General features: G+C 41.7%; 1 protein-coding gene across 1 annotated transcript; it reads right to left on the bottom strand.

The window, feature by feature from the left end:
* On the bottom strand, positions 1-27,608 carry BEND4 (BEN domain containing 4). Its single transcript, XM_009709616.1, has 7 exons — positions 27,512-27,608; positions 26,816-26,894; positions 23,269-23,567; positions 21,189-21,755; positions 8,255-8,346; positions 3,991-4,231; positions 1-715 (listed from the first exon to the last, which is right to left on the bottom strand). Exons 1-7 carry the CDS (start codon positions 27,606-27,608, stop codon positions 498-500), a joined length of 1,593 nt encoding a protein of 530 aa, XP_009707918.1. The 3' UTR covers positions 1-497.

Here is a 27,608-nt window from a genome sequence, read left to right as displayed (position 1 = left end):
GGTATTTTAAGGTAGCATTTATAATTATGTTATTTTCTGTTAGGAAATGGGAGACCACTTCTTTTTTTGTTATATGCTTGCAGAATTGTTCTTACATCGCCTACTCAGGGAAAGCAAATAGTACCCAGCTGTTCTGGGTCCAGACCTGGGCTTGTTATCAATAGGCAGACGAGAAAGTAGCTGCTATTTCTTTTGGCATTTTTATAGTTTTTAAATGACCTTTCCTCTAGAACTAGATTAAATGAACTGCAATTTCCCTTTGAGGGTGCTATGAAGGATTTGCAAATAATAGGCACTGCGAAGTCTCATAGAGTAGGTCTTGAAATGGATTTTGTTCTGTTAACTGGGACACGGTAGGATGGAGAAGCTGAAATGTATGCAGTGTGTGTTCAAACATGCTTTGGACTCTTAAATGACAGCAGGGTAAGTATGTTTAACAAATAGTCTCTCCTAAATTAAGTGGTTGCTACTGTTGTATGAGGTTCTTCTCACTGCCATCAATCGCCAGATCCGTCCTGCATACCTCTATTGAAGACTTCGTCTTGTGATCCTGGATGGTCAGTCCCTTCATAATACGAGTTCCCATTGTGCAGGAAAGTCCCCACCGCACGCCCTTGACGAGCGTGTCCTACTGCGTCGCTGAATACCTTGTTTATTTGCTCTTCAGATGGCATCCACCAGTCCGGGTTGGAAGTACAATGCATCCTAATGAACTCTGCAGGAGAACATGCAAGGATAAAAAAACAACTTGTCTTTGCAGCATCCGTTATTGCCCAGGTGTCAAAAGCTCATGGGAAATAAGAAAGGGGGCATTACTGCTCTACTTAAGCAGAAGTAAAGCTTATGGGGGATGCCATGATAATGCCACTTGGACCTATCTTATTTCTGTACAAGTGCGTTTCTCCACATGCAGTGTATGTTGTTATACCTGAGCTAATTACATGACGTGTGGGACCTGGAGATAAAAATCCCTTCTTGTGGAAATAAAAAGAACTAATTTGACGGGACGGTTGTGATTCAGTGTGTGCAATACACGTGAAAGTTAACGTAAACCGGGCTGTATTTCATTTGAAACCTGCTGTGTGTTTATCCCTGAAGGTGATTACTCCCGGATCTTTAGGATCTCCCTCTGCTGGCTGCTTCAACATCTGTAGGCTGCAGTAGCCCACAACCTGCTTGAAAATGTCACTATGATTATTTCAGTTTGGTACTCCTTTCTGTTTGGAATATCTTTCATTTTAAGTCCTGCTCTTTCCATCTTCCTGAATCTGACACCTATTCTTCAGAGACTAAATTGGCCTTAGAAATAGCTAAACGAGATGAGAGGGCTAATTTGGGGAGCCTTGCAATAGTTTTCAATACAGAAGAAAATGAATTGTACTGCATGTAATTTGGCTCTTTACGTAGCTGCTGCTTCCACATACAGCTATTTGTATGTGATGATTACATTTTTTTATAATTTCTTTTTCAGATTCTTTGCCGTGCAATATGCTAAACTTGCAGAAGGTGCCTTACCAATTCTGGAGTTGTAAGTCCTAGACATAGCTCAAATAGGGGTATTTGGACTTTTTGAAAGGTCCAAATACAATTTTAAATGTGAGGGCGCCTGATTAGATACATTGCATACACTGTACCTCAAACGGAAACTGAGCTTCTTATTTATTCTGTAACATTAGTTATTCCCTCATGCAGTATTGTGTGTCCCAGAGTATTTTTAAATTCTATTTTCTACTGTTGACAAGCCAACAGCACAATAAGTGGCATAACGTAACTTCATTACTGTCACCACATCTCAAGACCAGGCAATGCTGTGCTTTTACGTGAGTTCCTGTGCCTGCAAGGTATCTCATCTGTTGGACAATTAGGACGTGATTTTTGCATAGCTCCTCCAGCAGTGTGTCTGCAAAAGTGATAGCTAGCTCAGTTTTAAATTCATTTCCCTGGAAATCCACACAGGCAACAGTAATTCCTACCTACTAATGTTCACGTGGGGCTCCACAGACTGGTGTTTTTCTCTGAGAAATGGTTACCATGCAGAGGAGTAATGCTATAATTTAAGCATGCCAGGCTGTTTTAAAGCTGGTTCCAGACATCAGTCAGTTGTAGGAGTATATTAAAAATGTTTATAGATGTTTAAACTACGCTGAGTACAGACAGAGAAGCAGTTTGTACTCCCTGCTATGGTGGGAAGGCATAACTGGATGTGCTGAGAATTAGTCAGATGCTTGTTACCTTGGCTTGCAAATGGGTAGGAGCCAGTGGCCAACTCTTAGCACTGGAGAAAGTTGTCATGTTCCCACCCACACATGAAAGCCCAGAGGAAGAACTGTCTACTCTGCTTTCTTAACTGGTCCTTAGATACTGAATATTTTGGCTTCCTCTTCAAGCTTCTGAAAATTAAGGAAATTGGCCTTTCCCTTTCTCCCAAGGAGCACTCCACACATTCTGTATGTCCAGGACCCCAGAGAGTGGCCATAAACAAAAGTCCATCTACAGGTGGATTTACTGTTAGTCTTGGTGGGAGGCAGGGGGAAGAAAAGGGTATTAACACTCTGTCTGTGCATAAATTATTAGGTGAAATTTAAAGTCATTTAGTAAATGGTTAATGCACTTGTATTCAGCCTTTAGTTTCCAGGAGAACTTCTGGTACCCTGAATCTCGCTCCAGACCTCTGTGCAGCATGGTGTGCAACAGACTTGCCCTTCTATTAAGCGCTGATATAGTATAAGGTCTGGTTGAGTATCATATAACAGGTTAACAGGTTTCTTTGTAGTAAAACAAGAGCCTCTTTGCCTAATCTGGCTGGATGTAAAATCTGAGTTCATTACCTGGTTACATCAATGTACCCTAACTACAAGTCTTAATCTACTCAGCCTTGTTGAATTCTTCTACCCTAAACAGGAAGAGGCTCTGTCTGATATATATCACCACTTTGGGCTCTAGTTGGATGACTAAAGATATTTTTGTCACTGACTGACCAAAATATAGCTTTTTACATTGCATTGATTAGTAAAACATTCCTGAAGTCAGTTCAACCAAAATTTCATGTATGTGCTCACAAAATACTATAAAGTTAACTATGAGTTAATTAACAAAATTATAAGCATATGCATTTATAAAATGCAGACACTGATACTACAAACATATTTTTAAATCGCCTTTAAAAAATCCTGTTTTGTAAGTTTCGTATAAAGCCCAGTACCAGGTCTTTCAGACAATTTTAGGAAACCACAGTATGGACTGCCACAAGAGATTAATTCTTCTCAATCTGGACCCTTTCTCTGTATTGTCCAACATCCTCACTCTCTGACACTGTGAAATGCTTGCAAAACACCTCCTCCCTCCTTTTCAGGCTAAACATGAGGGAAAGTTCTTCCCTAAGTTTTTCAGTCAACGTTGTATCAGTACTCCAAAAGAGAAGTTAAATCCTTGACAACGCATTTGTATACACTTTGTCTGTAATTAACCTGTAGATGTTCTTGGCCCTACAAAATGTTCAAACCTATTCTGAAACTCGGTTAGCTTTTAACTCCAATGATGCACTGTGGCCTTGAGCGCCATATGCTTACTACACATTAGGCTATAAATATTCCTTTGGTTAATTTTGCTTTATATCAGTGTTAAAGAATGCCCTATTAGTTTATTATAAATGAGTGTAATCAGGATTTTCTGATTTTCCCTCTTTGTTGTTTCAAGTATATCAGTGTCGTGTACTCTTGCATTTGCCTCCTCTCTTAAATAACGAGCCCTGTTTTTTCCCATTTAAAAAAATCCCTAAAACCCACATATATAATACATACATACATACATATATAAATATATATGTATGTAGAAAAAAAAAAAAAAAGCCGAGGGTTACTGGCTGCTTGTCACCTGCCTGTGAAACCCCTTCTAGTTCTGCAACTGTCAGCCAAATGCTTCTACTGAGGCAGAGCCAATGTGGTGAAATGAGATCACATATGGTGGACACTGAGCGAAAAGATGCAGTACCTCTGAGACATGTTACTTTTACTGGATCCAGAGGACGTCTTTCAGGACCTGTCTCTCCTGACTGCACTGACCTTTTCCTTTTTCCAAGGCCGCATGAGTACTTAAGCTCATCGGTTGTGAAAACAAATCTGATGAGATAGCGAAGGAGCCGTCGTCCATCTTTCTTGGAAGAATTTACAGCCTCATCCCACTGTTTACTAGTGATGTAGACAGGGTAGTTGTTCAGCAACTGCTTGCTCCCCTGAAAAAGTGAAATATTTCTGTTGCTGATTTTACAAGGCAAATAAGTAAAGATGTCAGTTGCAATAAAAAATACGCTTTTTAACTAGCCACGATACTGACAGCGAAACACATCCTGAAGTGAACACGTAATTGCTCTTACTGAGAATGAGTACTTTTAAAATTACATTTCCATTTTCTAGAACTCAAATTTGGTACGTTTTGAGAGGTGGCTATTGATAATTTCCACTCTAACAAGCAGGTTAAAAAGAGTTAAGAATCAGTGACTGAGTATACTATTTAAGTATAACCTTTCTTCTTAATCTGTTAAAATGCATAAAAAGGGTCTTTGAAGAGCGTGATCAAATGGATCACTTCATCGCAGCTGACAGTTGACTTCAGAGGTGACTCTTTTGGTCTATTTTTATAATAAATTTATTACTTCTGTAGAACACACCTGAAACTTGACAGCAGTTATGTTACTGTGAAAAATGTAAAGAAAATAAATAAAGGAACTATGAAAACTAAAAGCTTCATTATTATTAATGAATGCCGTGTTAACTCAAATTATAGCTTTACAGAAATGCCACCATGTCAGCTGGAAAGAAATTTTACTTTTAACCTTCGCAATTTGTGTGCTTCAATATTCCAACATTAAATGAATGCTGTGGGACTAATGATGGGGATTCCTGTAATCCACACACATCTGTAAGTCCTCTTTAGTCAATTGTACCTAAATTGTATTTAATTCTTGTTGCTCATAAAATGCTATAGTTCAGGATTACCCAGTTAAGGTAAGGTGGTACTGTTAACATACTTGAAATAACTGAAGTACACAAAAAACCCAAACCACATCCTCCTAGAGACTTATTCACTTCTACAGCTACACCTCTTTATTAAAACACATAAATCTGCAGGCCAAATTAGTAAAATCTTTGTACAGCCCCTAGCTTAGACAGGAGCTCACAGTGAACCAGAGAATCACGGGTCTGACGCTCGACAGAGGCAATCATCAGCCGCATGATGCGCTTGTAGGCAACTGTTGCAACGTTCTCCTTCTCACTTCCAGATCTTTGAGATCTGAAAAAAATTTTAAGGACTACCCTTGTTTCCTTTCTTATAACTATTATAGCACCCTGGGAGATAGCTTGGGAGCATCTTTGAAGTTTTTCTTCAGGTATTTGCTTTTCATTTTTTCCCAAGTTTGATAAATATATGGAAGGTTGAATTTAGTAAAGACTGTGATGAGGGGATCATTAGAGAATCTGTATGATTTAGGGTACCACCACCTCTCGGGGGGTAGCATCACTGGGAGCTGAGCCTATGTGACTGTCTACTTGTTCGCCTCAGTGCAAACTGCTGGCAAAGATAGCTACAAGCAAATCCAAAGTCTGCAAAGGACGCCAAAATATAAAGGAAGAGATGGACTTTGTCTGTCTGAGGGGCACCTCCCCCCAAAACATCTCAACTCTTCATTCCGTCTGTGGCTGGTAAATCCAAGCTTGTAATGCCTAAGAGAAAGACCCTTCACCTACAGCCGAACTCTGTTAGCATTCGAGACTTTGTCTTTGGACTTCACTTGTCTCCTCCCACCACTACCGAAGGGCCAGGGTCAATTCCTCCCCCTCCACTCATGATACAAGCAGCTGCTTTAAATTTTGCCAGGTACACATGCCCCTGGGAAGCTCTGCCGTGGCAAGAACATTGCCCTCCAGCCAGTCCAGCTCCTCGTCCTCTGCCAACATGGTGAAGGGGCTGGGGAAGGAGGAAGAGCAGGGGGCAGCATGGAAAGCTCTTTGTGGGTATTATACTCTTATGCTGATGCAACTGTGCCCACTCCATCTCAGGGGGAGCCGACACTAGGATTTCCTTGGCTTGTTCCACCACAGAGGTAATACACAGGACCATCTGATCCCCATGTCAGTACTTATTTTTTTTTTCAGCAGCTAGCCCCACATCCCTTTTATATAAAGAGAACTATTTTCCTACCTTAAATTTCTGAAACTTTTTTTTTCCTATTAAAAAACCTGTAGCGAACCAAGGACCTTTCTTACTGATACCAGTGCAAAGTACAAGCTGCAGCTAACTCTGCAGGCACTGCCTTGCTTTCAAGCCCTGGCAGGCAGGAGCAATGCAATGCAAGCCCGTAACGGCATGGGGTAAGGCTCCAGCCTTGCTCACGGGCATTAGGGATGGATGCTCACATGTGGCTTTGCTAAGTAAAGTAGCAAGCTCTCCTAGAAGCTACCACTGTGTTTAAATGTATTGCATTGATGGAAATAGGGTGCAGAAAGGCCCAATATCTAAATTTCATGAGAGCTCACGTTACTATTAACTGAGGAGATGGTAATAAATTTTGTGTAATTTCCTCAGCCCCAAGTTTATTACACTTCTCTCTCATTTCCCCTGAAATTCAGGCTATTTTTCCTCATTCTTCTCCAAAGGCATGATATAGTGTTATGCTACTCTGTTAAACAATTACTGGGTTCCTGCTACAGATACACTTTCATTACCTCCTCTGAAAGTAAAGCACTTCTAGGCAAAAGATTCTCGGTAAATATATGATGCAGATTGGCATGTCCAGCAGTCATTAAACGAAAACAAACAGAAAACCTTCCAGAAATGAAATAAGCAGACCCTGAAGGAAGAACCAAAGTACAAGTGTGTTCATGCTTGTATTTGTACATGATTAAGCTTATGAATAAAAGATTAGCATCTATGTGTTTAATTGAATAAAAAATTCTGTCACATCATGACAAACTATTCCATCTGGGATGTTACAGAACAGCCTCGGTTTTTACAGTGCTTGAAAATTTTAGTTAACCAAAAGAGCATTAAAAAAAAGGAAAATGAATCCGTGGAATATATTTGAGTGACAACAGCTAATGATATATATATGTAAATATAAATATATATATGTATATGTGTATATCAATTTGCACAGGACAAAACTGAATAGAGGAGCAAAGTGATGGACACCCTGACCTGCTGCAAAGCATTTTCAGTGCAACTATGGTAAGTTGGACTACATGAGGCTTGGACTACACATCATTTATGTGCAAAGGGAGGTCATACTGGACCTAAGTCTTCCCTCTTCTGATTTTGTTTGCATTAATAATGGGTAGTGACACATATACAAAAACATGCATAGCAAGAGCCTCAAATGCAGTCTAAACTAGAAAAGTCTCAACAAAACCACTTCATTTGTGGCATTTTTACAGGCTGGATAGGAACACACCAGAGAGAAATTAACGTGAGTTACACTGGAACTGATAGATAAATCTATACATCTACTTTCTAGAGAAGGGAGGACTTAAATTTCCTGCTTTTTCACTGCAGCACTTTTAAGCAGATCATAATTACAAAAATCCCCAAACTCCGTATCAAGTATAAAATTGTCAACACTCTACATTTTGTTTGGGACGCTTGTGGAAAAGCAAGAGCACTCCAAAAACTTGCAGAAGTCTATATTTGGGTTTGTCTGCAAACTGAAGGAAACTTGTATTTTAGTGTTAACCATCTCAGGGCTGCATTAGAGCTATATATATATATATACACACACACACACACACACATATACTGTATACATATATAACTGTATACACATGCGTGTCTGTGTCACGTACACGACAGGTTGGTACCTCCCACGCATGGGCTGCAGCCCCTGTGCACTGGCAGCCACTGTGTGCAGCCACTGTCAATCACCCAGCTATAGTTTTCACCAGGCTAGCCCTAGCCTAAACTCTACCCACAAAAGTGATGTTTCTGAGCAAAGGTCAGAGAAAAACTACCCAAAGCAAGGCAAGTGCAGCTGGTGCCGATGGAGGGAGTTACGCGCTGCTCAGCAAAGTCATCCTAGATTATAGCAGTGATGAGTCTCCTCCATTTGGGGGATTACTGTACCTAAGAATGACAGTTTAATAATAGATTTTACATATTTTTACTACTAAATATATTCTTCCAGCACCTACTGATTTATTCGCCTACATGTTTTCAATGAATTGTCAAACATAAAGAGACGTAGCTTGTCTTCACTGTATACTACCTCAGTCGGATGGTCTGTTGGCTGTGGCACCATAAGCTGGTTGTGATGCTGAAGTACAGTCTTCAAATAATCTAAAACAGTCTGGCAGGGCACTGCATGAAACAAATTGCAATTACTGTATATTAGCTATCTAGCACAAAATAGAACAACAATATTAAATCAAGCAGTGTTCAGGATCTGTTTTGTTCATCTGTGAGATTTATTTCAAATAGGAAATACTTCTCCTTTTGATTTGTGCAGACATTTCATTCAATAAATATACAATGGATGTTGTATTTCCTATGTTGAGATCTCTGACATTGCTTTTATTTTATGCCCACTAGTTTCCAAAGGTTTTTTTTTTCTAGTTTGAAGTTATAATTATTACAAATGCAAATTAGGTCAGCAGTAATGATAATAAGAAAAAATCTGTAAATACTGTGAACAGCCCAAACCATACAAAGGGGAAACATGTCTCGGACCTAAATCATGCACTGATTAACATGTAGATATGCTCAAATGTTTTTGAAACTACAGTCTGATTAACTATACTGAACAGATTTAATGATTCATATACTTTAATTTCTTTTCCCTCCCTCCTCCCAAATCTGTTATAAAACTAGGTGTTAGGCAAATTGCTTTATTTCTCTTCCCCTCATCCTCCCCCCTTTCCATTCCCATCACTCTCATCCATTTCAGTAGTGGTACCAACATCCTATTCCCTTCTGCTGAGGTGATAGGTTAATTAGGGATGATTCAATTACGGGTCTCTCTTAAGCAGATGCTGCCACATCCCTGATTAACTCTGGAGTATTTCTGAGATACAGTGCTCTTCTCCGGAGCCTGAAACACCGCAGGAGAATTAAACAGATATTAACCCAACATTATGACTGACTCGTGCAAGATGAAATAAGCATCATTTTCAAGGCACCTTATCATTCTTACATTTCCTATGAGTTGTTTTTGTAAAATATTCAGAGATAATCTTAGCTTCAGCTAAAAATCCAGGAAAAGTATTTCAGTGTTCCTTCTTTTTTATTTCATTATTTCTTGGCATTCAGCCTTTACACCTGGAAAAATGTGGTGTTTCAGGCTTTGGCTTAAGCTGGCAATCTGAAAGCAAGCACTGAAATCACTGAGAATGTCTCAAGGTAGGATTTACAGGTATTTTCTACTCTTTCCTGGACATCCACACTGCACAGCAACTATGCCCCTGTCTAGGCAGACAGGGTGCAAAACACCTTTACGCCATGCAAAACAGACTCTTTACTGAGGGCTAAGCTGTGTTACATCCAGCAGTCCGCATACAGAAGTCATGCAAAATACCCAATATGAGTAATAAATTCCTATCATTTCACCCCACGCTGACCTCTCCATAAAGACAACCCACCAGTGTGATTACTCCTGTTTCATTTGATGTATCGCACTTTGCCATAGGAGGTTAGGAGATTATACGTTAGGCAAAAGTTAGCGTTTCAAGTAACTTGTACCTCTTTTATTTCTCCAGTGACTTCACTGCTTATTGCTAGACCAGGGCAGTGTCTCGGTAGCATAGCTGCTACACAGCGACACTGCTGTACCAGCAGGAGAGCCTGGATGCTTTTTTTTTTTTGTAAGAAAAGAAGCACTTTTAAGTGTCATCCAATAGTTTCAGAAAATGTTTCAATTCTGAAAAAGGCAGAAGGGCAGTCAAGCTTAACAGTCCCACCAACATGTTCAGTGGCCTTCCTGTAATGAGAACTGTGTATTTAGCATGTAGCAGCAATCAAAAAATTCAATACAAGTTCTTACATGGAATCAAGGAGAAAAATAACCACAGGTAACATTTTACTACACTGGATACTAGTAAGAAGGTGTGACAAAAAGGATTTGTCTTTTTTCCCCCCCGTTTTTATATACAGGAATGCATATGTGGGAAAAAGAAAAGTTTGGTTTTTTTTTTTTTTTTTTTCCATGTGGATGGGCTGAAGGCTAAGATTGTATTTTGAGATCCTTTTCTTACACTCTGTGTGTGTTTGCCGTCTAGCATGTCCAAAATGAAGATTAAACTAGGAACGCCCATACACAGGTTACTCTCTGATGAAGAAGGCGTTCAAGAAAGAGACACAAGGATGACGAAGGCTTGCTGTCCTGGGCATCGTCAGAAACCCTGTGACAAGGTCAGCAAAACCTCCCACCTCGGTGGAAGCTACCATGGGCAACTGCATCTCCTGTGAGATCCTGGCATCTCCTGCGAGGAAGGAAAAGGCTATGATGGGTGATTGTACTGCTGCCTGAAAGATGCCTGATGCTTGGGCTTGGAGGAGAGTTGAATGACACTTCGGAAATCAGAGATACTTGCAAAGTATCCTTTTCGTGCCCTGTCTAAATGTGTTGGGTTTTGTTTAGCAAGCTCACTGAGGACGCAGTTGCCAAAGCATCAGCAGTATCTGGAAGCTTTAGACTTCTTTGGTCCCCATGAAGCTGTGCTCAAAACAGTCTGTGAAGTTTGCACTTGCTTTTCTGGTTATCTCTCTGTCCCTGGTGATGACCTGACGGCTCTCAGCCATACTTGGTACTATTACCTGTAATTATGTGGAACAACGTGAGGCCTGAAAGGGAACAGAATATAATGCATTAAAAATGTCTAATTTTTAGGAGCTGATCTCACAGCAGGATGGTATTTTACCCACAGTAATTTCACCACAGGCTATCCAAAGATGTATTTACTTATGTTCTTCCAAAGGGATGGGACACAAGCGAGAAGCAAACACGAAACTATTTAACCTGTTGTGTCCCCAGCAGAGGAAGTACAGCTCTACTTTAACTGTATTCTGCTGATAAAATGCTTTCTCATTATCGGTGAGAAATATGAAGGTACTAAAATCTGGCTGAAGCTTATAAAAACTTCTATCTTCATAAAAGCAGTAATGTTTCGAGCACAAAATTGTATGATTTTATTATTATTCTAGTGTCTGGAGGACTCGGAGCACTTTTGACTTGTAAAGCCATCACAGTTTGCTGTTGGTACAAATAACCTCAGCCTTTCAAACACCAGATGCTACTCGCAAAGCCAGGCTTCTCGGGCTGCCGTATTAACCGAAGCCTAAAGGAAGCCACAAAGACGGCAGCACGAGGCTAAGAGTCAAAGCTTCGATTTTGCTTCTGTGTCCCTCTTACGGCTCTGCAAATATTCGTTGCTGAGAGATAAGAGGAACTGTTTCCTCCAAACCCTGCAGCAAATGTAACCTTCTAAGAGCCTGCGGCTTGCAGCTGTGAGGATGAATAATCATTTAAACCTACTAGCTTATTTATTTTGTATTTCTTTGACTTTGATGTGGTCTCTAGAGAGTTAACAAGATCATAACCCCGAGAGCTGATACTCTGCATGCTTATGCACGTATCCACTATCACCGACATCACCAACAGGGATCTGTGCCTACTGTAACCAATGGGAAAAACGCTAATGTCAAAATAACACTTGCTTGTTACGATCTAGTAGAAAGCCTGCAGGGAGGCAGTAATTTTCCTGCCCATTAGGAAGAAGTTTCCACAGCCTTTACTTTCTGAAAGTGCCAGTGTCTCAGAAAAGACACTGAAAGTGGCAAAGCAACCTGGCCTGCAGCGAGTGAAAGAAGAGCGAGATCTTTGCTAAAGGGCGAGGAGGGGTTGCTACAGCCGACTTTGTGTGATGGGGAAGGCTGGTCTTGCTAAGATGCTAAACAGGACACGTGCAAGAGGTGGCCGGTCTTTGTTGCTTATTGATCCAAGTTTTAAGACTTCGTTGTTATTCTAGGCAGCTGTACATTTTAACAAGTGGTTCTTCAGCATAGCTTGTCACAGCTTTCTCTGCAGAGTACCCCAATTTCTAATAAATAGTTGAACAGTGTGGTGGCCACCGACCATGTCAATGACAAAAGTCGGGCAGCAATCTCTCAGTCTGACCTGCCATACAGCACAGCAACTCCCCAGATTAAATCCTCTTTGCACCAGACAGCATCAGCAGGTAAAACACAGTACAACTCAAGTCGTCATCGCCCAGCAACACAGTCTCTACCCTAGGCTCGTTGTTACAGCATCTGCTATTTCACCCTCAGAAACATACACCTTATTTCAAGTTTGCATTTTGTTTTCCTCTGATTGGGTTTTATAAAATCTTTGGAAAAGAAATGGAAAATGTCTGTCACCTGTTATGTACTTATAGTTAGTGGTGAAGTAATTTCTCCACCTTGTATTCGCTAAGCTCAACGTTGACCTTCCTGAGACGCTGGGCTCACGCTAAAAGCAGAGTCCCTACGCCTACTCACGTGTCTGTACATCCGAAGACCACATCAGCCCTTTTGGTCATGCTGTGCATCAATACTTGGCCAGAAAGCCACCACATCCTCCGAAAGCCTTTCTCTGTGTCCATTTCCCAGGGGCTGAAATCGAGTAGAGCAATGTTCTCTGTGCCTCAACACAAGGTAATGCTGCACCGTGTTTGGCCAAGTCTGTCACCTCTCACCTTCCGCACTCACTGCTACTTCTGCACTGCTTGCAAGCTGTGAGCAATGGTCATATGCTTTCTTTCACTGATGAAAGTATAAAAACATGGGCTGTGAACAGTTTCACAAAGAATCCCTCCAGAAATTCACCTGCATCACGGCAATTTCCTGAATACAAAGGTATTTATATTTTTTTAAACCACTTTTTGTAATATGATCTTATGTAACATCCTGAATATCTGCAGTACCCTCATCAACCAAACTTTTAATCTCATCAAAACCGTAATTTGGCAAGGTGTTGTTGGGTACTAACTCCATTATTCTCTTTTAGTACTCTATTAATTGAAGCTGGCATCAGCTGTGCAATTAGTTTGTCTGGGCTCAGTATCAGGCCAACGAACCTAGAATCATCCAGGACATCTTGTGTGTCCTTTTAAAAAAAATAAAAAATCATACAGTATTTGCATCCTTCAGTCTTCTGGAGCATCCCAAATATTCCAAAACATAAACAAAATCATAGTCAGAGTCTTCTTTGTCCACTTTCATTTTTGTTTTAGCTCTTGAAGTGAGTTGTCGAAATCTCAGAGTTTTGAAAACATCACACTTTGGTAGCAGCTGCCTAATGCTTTTGGCAATAAGTTGATGTGCACTTAGGGAAGAAAAGCCGGTGTGCCCAAGCAGTTACTGCTCCCGGCCACCTGTACTGCAGCTCTCCTGGCGATGCCAGTCTCTGAAGGAGGGACTTCTGACTCCACTCTTGAACCACTCTGTCTCACAACCTGGGCTGGAATCAGCACCTCTTCATCTTTAGTAAAAAGGCTGGCAATTCTGGCACTGCCTAACAAGCTCTTCATTGGGAGAGAGCTGTGGCAGACAGCTGAGGTTGCAGTTCCACCAGAAGCTCCTGTTGAATGTGTGCTAACACCCAGAGTCACAGTGGAAATGGAAAATATTTCTACCTGCTTACCATCATCATCATATTGGTGTGACTGCATTATTTCACTCTTCACAAGTACCAGAACAGAAATACTCAATGCACAATTCTGTATTATTGACAAAACCTACCACTTCCACCTGATAATGGCCCGATTCTGTTATTAGGATGCCATCTTTTTCCTTTAATTTGCCAGGGAAAGAATGCCTCCTCGACAGAGTGCTCCAGGTTTAATTATTAATTTTTCACTGATCCTAACCTCTGCTTTTTACTCATCACCATCAACTTCCCTTCTACTCCATTTGTTATGTTTCTAACTGTTCCTTTGCTTTCCAAGTTGGTTGTTTTTGTAACCAGCATGAAACTTTTCCTCCTAGATAGTCTTTTGGGGCCTTCAACAACATGCTTTTAATGTTTCCCAAATATCACCCACTCTTTCTTTTTTTTAGTCTTCGGCTCTAATAATTTTTTCCAACTTTTTATGAAGTGCCAAGAACATCTCTACTACTGGTTTGGGCTGGGTTTTTGCTCATTATAAATGTTACTGCGCCACAATCACTTGTACTGGTATCTGTCAATATGGGGGCTCTCATTTAGCCTCCCCAAAATGTGACCTCCAGTGTTAACACACTCTGGTGCTATTTATATCGCCAAAGCACAGTGCTATGAAGAGATACTTGGGCTTGCTGTAAATAAGGCATATCTCCAATGTAAATACGGTATATCTCCAACCTCTCCTGCGGCATCAGACAGCCCGAGAAAGAAGGGACGGCTCACCTCCGGCTCGGATGCGTGTCTCCCCATGGTGGCCTCAGCCCCATAAGCAGACAGTAAGAAATCTGGTTATTTTGTTCATTAATGAGATTTGCTCTGTAGCCAGCACTGCCTAGTATTCCTCCTGGTGTTTTGCACAGCAGAAGACAAATCCCTTAGCACTCGAGACCATTTACTTCTTACTTGCAAGTGAGGAGGAGGATTGGGAAGGGCGTACATCTACATCCACCCTGCTCAGACCGGCAGCTGTTAGTTAAGACTGGCTCAGTATTGCAATGTGTCCTCCTTTGCTTGACCTTGAGCGATGCTTCACTCTGAGTTCATTGCAGGGCATTTCTGAATTGATGCTCGACTGTCAAAAAGATGTAACAAATGATAGGGAACCTGCTGACGAACTACACAGCGGTGTGAATTTCTTATAACATTAATGGAGATGCCTTCTCTGCCTGAGATTTGGACAAGTGGGCAGTATAACATGGCTTGGATTATTTTAACTCATATGCTCATTTATTTCAATAGTCAGCTGAAAGCCAGCGAAAGCTGCATGAACAGGCCATGAAGACAAGTTGTTGGGGTGCGATGAGCTGGAATAAGAGCAAGAGGCAAGGAGAGATGGGGGTTAGTAAAGAAGAACTGATCTCAGTACTCAAGACCCTACAAATGTGGACGTTTGTAACCGAATGGTAAAACAAAACCAGCACCCATGTGTAGTGACAGCAGCCAGCAGAAGTCAGAAAAAGCGACGCTACACGCAGAAGGGTGTTAAAGATTGGCTAAACTGACCTACGTGCCTGCCAAAAGCAGGGAAGGGAGAAAAAATTACAGCAAATATCCCGTTACTTTTAAAATCCCTCTCAGTTGTGTTTTCCAGGCGGAGTGGAAAACCGTTTAACTTCTCTTAATCTGCATCTGAAAAGCCATTGTACTTCTTTTAATTTTCTTTTCCAAAAATGTTTCTTCCAGAAAGAAGAAAGAATGTGCCCCTTCCATACTCTGCTGGGACATACACCTCTGCCTAAGCAACAGAAGAAAAGAGACAGAACAAGGCAGTTGTGCATCTCTCATTTAAGCGATGCTGCCACATGCTCCTGTGGCTTTTATTTTGTCTGTGCTCCCTCACTTTCCTTCTACTGAATAGAAGGTACCTCTTTTTGTCCTCCCTTTCACCCAGGAAGTCCTCAGGGCAGGGACCTCCTCTGTAAACCCCTCTAAACATTTACACTGCTGATATCTAACAGGGAAACCAAGGAGCCCCCAGTGAGTGGGGACAGCAGTTTGTGTCACTAAAATGCCAAATGTTGACCTGCAAAATGCAAATCAAAGTTGAGACCGGGGAGTTCAGCCTCCCCAGGCTGAACCACAGCTCCCCCCAGAACTCCCCCCAGCTCTTGCTCCCCAAGGTAGGCTAAGAAACCTGACCCCCCAAATTTTCATGGGTTTTCACCCAGAAGTGTGGAGGAAACAGATTAATAAAGCCCCAGCCTGCTGCAGTTATGTGTTTCAGTAAGTTTTTGTACTCAGGCTGGTTTAGCAAACTAAGCCAGCACCCCCAAGCTGCAAGCAAAGCTGTGCTGCAAATTCAAAGGGGTTCTCGTGCCAAATACTGGGCGACCGTGCTCGAGGGTCTCTCTTCCCAAAGTAACTTCATGCTTTGAAGCTGAAGAGCAGAAAGAGGCCAGAGATCAGACCAAAACATCCAGATCATCAAGGGAAACCAAAGAATTGGTTAAATGTGAACATCAAGAAAAAGGACAAAAAAAAAAAAAAAAGACATGAAAAAGTGTTCATCATAACCCTTGATGTCTGCTTTATCTACGCTGCGGCTGCGGTAGGCTCTTTGGAAACGCGATGTTCTGAAAGTATAAAGGAGACAGGATTTTTGTAGGGAAAAGTAGTATCTTTTATTAGATCATCCGATATAGTCAGGAAAAAGAGTCAAGCCTTGGGCACACAAAACCGCCTGGAAAACTTGTCTGACTTTTTCAATTACAGTGATATTAACTCTACCTGCAAATGCCTCTCTGCTTTGGCCACTTCCAGCCATCATGAACGCTGTCTCCATAGGTGATCACCTCTCTACATCTGAGGGGTTTTTCCGCCCCCATCCTTCTGCTGTTTGCTGGAGTATTTTTTGCTGCCAGGCTAATGATGTAAGAAGAATTACTGCATTTATCACACACAATCTTACTTATTTATACCTTTTCACTACTTTCAGGCTGGTTTGCCCGAAACCATACAGCATAGCTGGAAGCACCAGGAGGCAAACCCTCACTCATGTGTCCCAGCCTTTGCTTTAACCACCTGGAAATATTTTCTTCCTTTCAGGCCAAAAACCATGAGAAAATCATGCTGACAACAGCAAAGGAGAACTGCTTAGTATCCTTACATATTAGACGGTCTAAATCCAGGTCTTACATGCAGTTTCACAAATAAGTTCTTAATTTTACTACTGGGAATGTATCACAGTCCCAGTAATTTTCATACAGAGGAAAGAGATTAGGAGACACTTTCCTCCTCGTATCGCTGGATTACTTTGCTCTGTTCTTGACGGTCTCAAAACCTTGAAGAGCCAATGATAAGTTTGCTGATCTCCTTCCAGGCGTTATCTAATCTTTAATTATTTTCCAAAACAAGACAAAAGAACACACTGAATGAAAATGTTCTCTTCAGTTTGAACTGAAAACTGAAAATATTTGATTAATGTTTTTGCCTAAAAAAAAATATTGGAGAAAACTGCACAAGTTGCAAGAAGTTGCATTGCTCCAAAACCAAAGCACTGAAATATGAAGTTTTCTTCATTTATTCCACAGCTGAAACAATTAAGATTTCACACGAATTTAAGCACTGGTTCAGTCAAATGAAATTAGTATTTTTTGAGAAAAAAAACAAACAAAAACAACCAAAACATACGCAATCTTTCACCCACATAATTGTTTTTCTCCAGTGGTGATCTGCCAAAGAGTGATGCTAGGCTATGGGCAAAAAGATCCTACAGGACTGGAGGGCTTCTACAGCAACAAGGCACAGTCCTGAAACCTGAAAAATCTTCCTTTCTGTGTCCAAAAGCTGCAGGAGGATATGTCTTCTGTAATATTTGTTAAAAAAAAAGACGTTGCCTTTACATCTGCTAAGAAAACACTCTTCTTCCCAGTAGTCTCTTTGTGAGCCATGCAAATGGTACTTTGCAGAGCTAGAGGCAGAGATGTACAGCGGTAACTATTTTTAGATCGCAAACTCTCATGGATTTTAAAAGGGTTTTTGCATATGGAAAGTAAAAAAAAAAAAAAAAAAGAAATGCAAAGTATTTCAGGAAAAGGATAAAATGATTCATAGACGGTTATAGAGCAGAAAGGAGGGGTTGGTGCTTTTATCTTCTGTTGACAGGGCTGCCAGTGGGAGCCGCAGTGCCCGCGGGGAGGGCACGGTGCATGCCTCCCACCGCACCATCGGGTCCCCTGCCAGCCTCACCCAGCAGCTCCAGCCCAGCTCCCTCAAGGATGAGAAGGAAAACCACTACGTCAAAGAAACCTGCTCTTTCAGTGGCTTGATGGGACAGTATGGCAGCCTCCATGCTCATCTAGCCGCCTCCACAGTTGCTTCGCTGCTGCACTAATCACCTTGCGGAAGGTGTATGAATGCACAGGGAAGAAAATTTGTGCTCTGAGATGACTCTGATGTGATGGATGGTGGCAAACACCACCGAAACCTTCTGCAGAAGGCTTTCTGGCTCCCTCCTGAGGCATGCAATGTCTTGATGGGCAAAAAAAAAAATGCTCAGAGAACGAGCGTTGCAGCCGTTTACATACAGAGTTGGGTGTTTCAAGTCACAGAAAAATTTCTGCTGGCTTCTTTGGTAGCAGAAGCTCACTGGAGCCAAATCAGCACTGGAGACAAAAATAATTAGATACCACCTTTAGTTGATTTTTGATTAACCTTGCTCAGTGGTGGCTGTGGGACTGCCTTGGGGAGCTCAAATCTCTGTCCTACCACGTAGTAAAACCTGAGGGCACCTTCTGTGGCTCTTAACGCTTCCCCAAACACATGGGGCACTTTAGATGGACCTGTATACATCACTCAGGCAGCAGCAGATGCATCTGATGATGGTTTTGTGTTGGCTGATGAAGTCATATGTCCTTGCACATTTATTTTATGTTTGTCTGCTTCCTTTGACACACTGTTAACAAGGTGTTTCATTACTCCTGGGGGGTGGAAAATGACTATGCTTATTTATGTTTATCTCTCTTTTAAAGGGAGATGAAAGGTAACTGTGATGACCGAGCTAAAGACTGGTTGCTTAGCCCGGCATTAAACCTAGCAAAACACAGGGAATCGCAACGCGATTCAATTCACTAAGAACTAAAGAATATGAATATAATTAATGCCACTCAAAATGGTCTTATAGAAAGTGTATCTTGTCAGACTAACCTGATTGTCATTCTTCGATAAGATTATAGGTTCGCTTGAAAAAGTTGGGTTGAACAGATGTAATATACCTAGACTCCTGAAGGGTATTTCACTTACTACCAGGAGTTATCTGATTGCAAAAGCAGCAACACACAACAGCAGTAGACTAGAGCATACATGGATTAAGGACCTGTTACTGACACCTCAAGCATTTGTCGCTGGGGGAATCATCATGACTAGATGCGTTTCTAGCAAGGCTCCACAGGGACTGACAGCAGCCTCAATACCGTTCAATATTTCTAACCAGGACGACAAAGTTCTGGATGATACAGAAATCAGTGCACCAGCAAACAGTGGGCAAACAGGGCAGCCAAAGCAATCCAGATCACTTAGTACACAAACACAGCCAAAGACAGAGTACGTACGTCTAGGAAGAAACGCACACAGAATGAGAAACTCAGCTACACGACCGGTGGCCAAATGACCAGGGCAACCGTGGGTGGGAACAGAGAGACTATTCACCTTTGCTCAGGCAGATACGAACACATTGCACATATTTCCAGTGCCCAAATTTTAACGAAATGAGCAGAAGGAGAGAAAAGAACTGCAAAAGAGGATTCAACTCATTTGAGGAGTTTTAAACAGCTCTGTTTGCTTACTTTATCTAAGATGGTAATTAAGTCAGCTTTCAATCTGTAAGAAGTACCTTCAACCAGAAAAAGTACCAAGTCCTATACAGCACCTCATTCAGTGGAGCAAAGCACAAAAGTCAACAGCTGGAAGCTGATTTCAGATAGTCAGGCTGGGAATAAGGCACACATTTTCACCAGTGTAATTAACCACTGGAGTCAAGTGTCAGGGTAAGAGGTGCAGCCATGGCTCACCAGAGTCTCCAACTCAGCACTGGAGGCCTTCTGAGATATTACTTGAGTCAAACGTAAGTTATGCTTTAGTTAAAGTCAAAAAGATTACTGGGTTCAATACAGGCGATTCAACAAAAGCTGTAGGTCAGATTATAGACCCTAATGATCATTTTTGGTATTACACACCTGAAGCTAGGACCCAACAGGAGTTGAAGTCCACACGATTCCCTTTGTCACACAGTGTTTCCACATGATGTACAAACCACTACTGAATTCAGTGAGAGTGCACGAGTAATAGCGACTCCAGATTTTGGGAGGGGTGGGGGAAGTATTCTAAATTTTGAGTTTTCTCTGCACTGAACAATGTTGCTTATGGGATTCGCTGGTACCCCCGGGGACCAATGCACAAAAGAAAACCACAATGCAATACAAATAATGCATAATACATCACTGACAGGTGTGGAGAAGAATTATGAAGACTGCTGCTTGCTTTTTGTTCAGATTTTGCAACTGCACCAACATACTGCGGACGTAGTTGATTACTGCCTTCTTCCTTTCTGCATAGTTAGCAGTTTTGAAGTATTTTCTGTCTTGCAGGCCCATGCTATATTACCTGTGCTTTTCTGCTATTTAGGGATTAGTTCAATTAACTTTGCATGGACCTACCCTAAGCAACTCAAACTTTAGCTAGCAAAGGTGCAGCTCCCTAGCGTTTATACGTCAGAAGTGTGCTTATTTTCTTTGCTAAATTCCAATTTGCTTTCAGTATTATTATTTGAGATTTATTTTTGCCTGTGCTTAAAGTTTAGAGGATATGGCTCCAAGATACCTTGTTCCTATCTGATACTACTCTTCAAGTATCTCAGCGCATGTTAGCAGTGAGAAGTCCTATGTCTAAAGGGGCAAGAGAAGTTTTTCACAGAGGAGATTTCTATTAGATGGGGTTTTTCTGTCTGCTTTCTCTCTCCCAGTGGCTTCTAAGTATTGCTGAACTGGAGTTGTTGTCAAGTTTTTTTTTCAGGTTTTATTTGAAGATGAATGGGAGGAGATGAATTGCTTCTCACTGAGCTAACAGCAATTTAAGAGATACTGTTCTAGGCAAAAGCCAAATATATTTCAGTTAAAAGTATGGATGTAACTTTGAATAGTTTCTTTAAGTAACCAAAAAAGGAGCCCCAAAAGGGAATTAGGTTTATAAGAACAAGATACATAATTAAGTATAACAGCATACATTTGAAACTACTGCGACAAACCACTTGATGTTTGGAATTTAGGATTACAAGTACATCCCATCCTGAACACAGCTCACTAGTCTAGGACTCAAGATTCACATGGATGAGTACCAGCAGATGATTTTCCAGTGGGCACAGCTATAGGAATTTTGGCTGGAGACAAATTCCAGGGTTTGATTACTATGATCGCTGCAACCTTAAAAAACAACTAGAACTTAAAACAAACTATTACCCAAATTACTTTTATCACTGACTGACAATATTATACAGCAGCGGATTATTTACCTGGAATGCTCTCCAGTTTCCTACGAAGTTCCTCATTTTCTTGTTGCAATGAAATTACCTCCTGCTCTAGCTCTTGACACCGAGGGCAATAACCTTCTTCATCTTCCTCCTCTTCCTCCTCTGGAAGTGTAGAAGATGATGGGTGACCATGAGATTCAGATGTTGCTGGAGATGTCCATCCACCTAAAGTGTGTACTGGAGAGGTTGAAAGTGGATCCACATCTGCCAAATGGCTAAAATCATTTACTGATGAGGTGTTCTGAGAAGGGAAGCTCCCAGAAAGCAAATAGTTCTGAAGGGAATCAGTAAAAACTCTCAGAAAGGCTGAGGTTTGTTGTTTCTTTTGCATATACTGCATCTCTATGTCTAAAATGTCTGATGTCTGACTATGGACCATTTTCCCAAGCTGACATTGCTCTTGTCTTTCACTATAATTTGGGTTTTCCTGCTTTATACAAGAAATCATGGACTGAGAGTGATTGTTGTCCAGTAGTTTTCCACCACAATTTAAGAGACTTAGAACCCGGCTGCATTGTTGGGCAAAGGCATCCAGAATCATTCGACTCTCTGCAACAGAAGAAAAGATGAATCACAGAAACCTAATGCAAAAGGTTATGCCAGGCAATAGCAGCTAGATGAATGTACATAACCGTTTACAGTAGCATGCATTTTATTTCTAAACACATTAAAATTATGGCTTCTGCTTTAATACTTCTGCAACACTGCGATTTAAAACAATCCCGACTTTGCTTCTATTTTGAGAGTGCCCTTGTGCCCTTGCTGTTAATCACAAATGCATTGTGATGATAGTCACTGCTTACTGCCATCTTCTTTCAGAGGGATTAAGACAGGAAAATGGGGAAGAAAATACAAATTCCATCCAATTTGCTACAAGTAAAAGTTCAAGTAAGGACTCCTCTAGAAGCCTATTTCAAGCTGCTGGTGGCCATCGCCCGTACATATTTGCAGGACTTTGCACTACACCTTCATCCTACGCCTTCTTTCTCTCCAACAAGGCTTCCAAGCTTTGTTTTTTTCTCCCTTTCATTTTTGCTGCACTTCCTTGACACTGGGCGTGGGACACTTCACATGAACCGCCCTCAATTCTATGGACTTTGCTTTTGTTCCTTCTGCTTTGGGTTCCAGATAGGTCCAAGCACAACTCAAAAGTGATAAGCACAAAACCCTCTTCTTACACCGAAGAAAGGCATCAAATGTACAACATAAAGCTCCTCCGGTCAGAGGAATTTTCCTGCCCTGATGACCTCTGATGAATTTGTGGGTAGGTCAGTATCAACGCAGTGGAGAGCAGTGCAGAGTTCTCCAAGCTGCTCTGGACGTAATCAGGAAACTCTACGTGGGGCTGTGCAGCGGTTTCGGGAGGCAGCAGCTCGGCCCTGGAAGCAGGATAAGGATGCCATGCCACATGTCAGCCTTGCCTCTAATGACAGGAGGTGTCACATCTCAGGGAGCAATAGCAGCTACAACCTAAACCTGCATAGTGAGATGGTTCATTTCTGCAGTGTCTATGTACATAGCTCATGCTGCTGTAACAGTTCTTGGAACCAGATGGAAAATGACCAAGACATACATGATGTGACCTGTTGGGTTCCCCAATAAAAATAAATGTAAAAGATTTTTTAGCTTATTCATAGCTGAGTTCCTCTAGGTGTCTAAAAATATGTAACTAACATTTTGCAGGAGATTAAATAAAAAAAAAAAAGACTGGTAGTTTTAAGCGCTGCCAATTTTGGAGAGCTCTTCTCAGGCAGGCTTGACTTTTAGAAAGTGACAAACGCATTTACTTCTGAAAAGGCAACCTGCTACAGATGCATGACAGTAAGCACCCCAGACCTTCACTTATCTTAACTTCATCACTAGAGATGCAAACATAGACTCATCACACTCATAATACATAAAGAACAGAAACATTCAGAATTCAGGCCTTAAGAGGTGGCACTTCTCACGGTACTTCTCCAGGATCCAGAAGATACATCTTCTGGTGGAAGATCTACTTCACACTGAGGTTAGTACAGCTGGCCTGAAGAATATTTGAAACAACACTAATTTGCATTTTTACCATCCTCCAGATCTCTGCAAAGAGGGCAGAGCTGAAGCAGCATACAAATGCTTTCGGTCACAAACGCAGCCCGAGGAGACCTCCCCAGCACAAAGCCTGAGGATGTCACCTCCCGAGGACTTAACCGTAGGAACAGGGATGAGAGGCGGACAGAGTAAGCACAGCCACAGTGCTGGGCTATGGGGCTGCCCAGGGCCAAGCAGCGAAACCCCACTGGCATCTGAAGGATTGGGGTGTCCCTAAGACCACTTAAAGCATCCTCGCAATCAGCCTCCTGCGCTAATGAGTCGTACCACACCCTTGGTAGATGGGTTCAGACGAACCAGGGGAGATTTCTCCAACACACCTTTGATCCCAAACGTTAAGCGATGCCCTCTGTCCACACTACAAACTCCAAAGGGCAGCAATGCGCAGGCACTGCTGCCCCTTTGCAAGGGGGTGCTGATGAGGTGCCAGGTGCTCTGCAGACTCCATACCTGCTGTCCCTCCTGCCCTTCTACTGCATTAACCTCAGGCCAGCTGTCTTTAACCCTTACAATGCAAATGCGAAATCACACAGCACAGCAGCTGTAATATAAATTAAAAGAACGGAACCTCGGTGACATTGCAGCTTTCTGGCTGGGACCTACTGCTAAACCAAAAGAAAATTAAGAAACTCAAGCATCGCTAACAACCTCAAGTCCTGCTTTCTTTGCCTTATTTCTTTACTTCCCACATTTTCCCTTTAAAATTATTACAGGATGATATTGATTGGAACTTTGCAATCCTACTACAGTGCAGTTTTTTTCATTCATTTTAATCCTATAATCCGATTCCAGACCTGAAGTCATATTTACTGTTTGTATTTTAATCATTATGGTCCCTGTTGACAAAACAGTTACTCATTCTTTGCATATCCTTGTTGCAAGGGGACAAAATATGAATGAAACAACTGAAAAGGGATTAGGTTAGTATAAGGGACGTTATTCTAATATTATGGTTTCTCCTAAAATACAGCAAAAAGTAACCTCACGTTTCAAATACCAGCTTTGGAGAATGCTATAATACACACTAACATCAGTAAAGATAAAATTAATGATTAGTTTTGTTGTTAAATTGAATGCATTAGGCACATTCACTGTGATAATGGCTTAAAATGTAACTGAAATTTTATACAGAAATGACAGTATTGATTTAATCTTCAGTTCAGTATCAGATCTACTACAAAGACACAATAACAGCAATTATTGTTTTTTTTCTTAACTTTAACCCATACTCAAAGATAAAAAAAATGAAAGTCAAGGCAAGGCAGGACTATTTTGAAATGCTAGAACAAAGATTTGCAAATGCTTTTTTTGTGGGTATGGCTGGGCCGCAATGGCGAGGGATGCTCTCATTCTGGAAACCTCTGGCTCTGTGCTGAAGCGGGTACCACTTTGAAGTGACTTTTACACCAGTAACAGTACACGTACTCACAGTCTGAACAACCCTAAATGAGAATGATAACTGCGGTTATTTCTTGTGATGGAGAAAAAATAAAAACAAATGCTGCCCATTTAGCATATATCGTAGAAACTGGGATTTCAGCTTTTACGGACTGACTGTAATTAGAAACGCAAGCACTGTGCAATGTCTAATCACTAAGAAATGACAAAAAGTTGTTTTTATGTGATTACTACTGAATAATCACTGATCTATGATTCTTAATGGATTTAATGTAACGCATGTATTTTCTAGGAAAGGAGGATTCTATTGAAATGACTGCACTGGACTAAAACAGTGTAAACAGTTTATTAAAGTCTTATTGTGATATTCCTTTTCCTTATTACGATGCTCACCAACCATGCAACCCTAATGTCTCAGACCCTGCAGTCTTCAGTCTTACAGAACTTCTATCGACTTTAACTAGACTTTTGCCTGAAGGTGGACTTGCTGGATCAGGCTCATAAAGTGCTAATAGAGCAGGATTAAATCGCTAAAAGTATAAGTATTCCTAATTAGGTTATTTGAGAGCGCAAGCAACCAGAAGATACTGTCATACGGCCAATCAGGTACATACAGCATTCATATTTACATCTTTTTCTCATTGATGCTGAACTATGGGGCTTCTTAGCTATCCAACTGCCAGTCTAAAACCAGGGTTTTAGTAAGAGCAAACTTCTGAAACTCAACCTGACAACTTAAACTGATGCATCAGAAAAGATGTCTGGAAAGACTGGCAGGTACAACATCAATTTTTCCTATCCCTGAGGATCTTTTCAATACTTAGTCCAGACAGCTTTATTAATAAGGCATTGTGTCGGGTCTCCATGGCTCTGGATTCAGGTCCTGCCTTTTCCACAGTTTCCTTTGTAATCTTGGGCAGCCGGTTTAAAAAGTCATCTTTCTAACTATTGAGTGGGTCCAAATGCCATACCTTCTCCCCTGCAGGGAATGTATTCATTGGTATTTAATTTTCAGCAAGATTCCAAAGTCCAGGTTCCTTAGCAATTTCAATCATCTCACTCTTCACCTTGCAGTATTTCAGTCCTCTCACCTAATGACTTGCATTTCTTGATTTGTTCAATTATTATCATATTATTATTAATTTAGATCCTGAGGCAGTAGCTGTGTAACCCCCAAATGGTTTTGTCCAAGCATACAGACTTTGCCATTATATTTTTAGGTATGAACACTGCTGTAAATATCCACGCTTTGGTCACAAAATCGAGAGCATTTGACACCTCTCATGACTAAGCAATGCTTTCTTGGGCATTGTGCAAGAAGATTACTGAGACAGTCCAGTGGATGAAGACTACAAGCGTTTGGCCATTTCAGTACGGATCTCATAAATCTACTTCCAGATGAGAGTTCTCAGTTTCTCGGTTAAGGCCAAAATAATGATCTTCACCTTCTCTGTTCACTTAAACTTTTTTCTGTCCGGGCATGATAGAGCTTTATTAACCAGTCATGTTAAACATGTCAGGTTGTTGGCACTGGAGTAATACCTCCAAGGCAGCTCTGCTCTTCTTTCTCTGCTTTCCATGAGAGCTCACCTTAAATTTTAAGGCACACTGTAAGGTCTACATCATGCTTTCCTAAGGAAAAAGAGTTTCTTTGGTGGACTATGATACTGTTTAATGTACATACTACCAAAGATACACATTGTTTTCATACCAGGAAAATAATTTGGATAGACTAATAAAGAATTAATATTTTATAGGAGAAAATGGGTATCTGCTGGTGCTCTGAATGCATCCATTTGTGTGGCATACTCTGCAGCAGCAGTGGCCAGAGTAACCACTATTCATCGCATTGCGGTGCAGTTCCACATTTCTCGTCTTGAGTTAACGCTTCTCATACAGGATCTTCCCCTACAAGATGGGATCTCAAGCTAGATCTTCCCTTACCGTGGCACAGGGTGGAGAACACCTACTTCTCCTCCTGCCCCTAAGCCCTCTTCCTGCAATCATTCTGGAGTCTGGAGGACAGGGTGGTCTCTTAGAAAGGGACTGAGGAAGAAACCATTCACTCCTGGCAAGAGCTCTAACCATTAGGAAAAGCTTCAAAAACATGGAAGCATCCTTACTTGTGGCTGCGTTTGAGATGCCCACTCTCAAAAGCAAACTTGGTGCTCTGAATCCCACGGGGCGAGAAACATGACACGCCTGAAGATTAAGAACCAACTGTATTAAGTGTTTTACTAGCCAGTTTGCTCACAGTTGCCTGCACAAGTGAAGAGGCATCAGCAAAAAGAGGAGAATCTCTGAAACTGAACTTACAAAGTGAGTGTCCCTACAAAACTGTGATCTACAGCCCTCCACCCCTTCATTCAGACAAGCACCCACCAAGTGCTACAGGTAAGCTAAGTGGGAAAACTGTGCAAGTCATGGATGGTGACTGCCTGCCTTGTGGAGAACAATCAGAGGACCTGCAGCTGGATACCCGCTAAGGGAAGGATCCTTCCCTCCTTACAACACTCACCACTCAGAAGATGAACCTCTGGCTAAGAGGTGTTTTGGAAAGGGCCCAGCCCGTGCCCCTTGCTGCTGTGGGGAACGGGTGGGCAGAGACTGTGTGGGCACAGGGCAAAGCGCAGAGCGACCCTGCATGGAGCACAAGCAAATGCTCCCATTCCCCAGGGGTAAAACCCCAGCTCTGCTTCCCCAGCGGTAGCCTGAGCTACTGAATTGGCTCACACACTCGTCAGGGGGATTTCAAGGCTCTGAACGACAGGATGGAAGTACTTCACATACAGAGAGCCCTGAGGTCCCAGCTAGCTCACCCTCAACAGCTCCCTGCTCGGGCGTAACGGTGCTCCGGCCCCTCCAACGCAAGGCACCTGGTGTTTCTCCATCACCGAGCGCGAAGGACAGGGCCAT

This window comes from Cariama cristata, unplaced genomic scaffold (assembly GCF_000690535.1).
Source record: "Cariama cristata isolate BGI_N322 unplaced genomic scaffold, ASM69053v1 scaffold32611, whole genome shotgun sequence".
Lineage (NCBI taxonomy): Eukaryota > Metazoa > Chordata > Aves > Cariamiformes > Cariamidae > Cariama > Cariama cristata.
Note: the sequence above shows the minus strand (reverse complement) of the source record. Positions and strands in the feature narration are given on the sequence as shown.

Excerpts from the sequence above, each read along its gene's own strand:
- BEND4 (XM_009709616.1), bottom strand. The coding sequence starts at position 27,608 with ATGGCCCTGTCCTTCGCGCTCGGTGATGGAGAAACACCAGGTGCCTTG. Across the intron at positions 26,895-27,511 it reads CGAGCAGGGAGCTGTTGAGG|GCGTGTCATGTTTCTCGCCC; the intron begins GTGAGCTAGCTG and ends CTTAATCTTCAG. Across the intron at positions 8,347-21,188 it reads GAAACTGGAGAGCATTCCAG|TGCCCTGCCAGACTGTTTTA; the intron begins GTAAATAATCCG and ends TGTTTCATGCAG.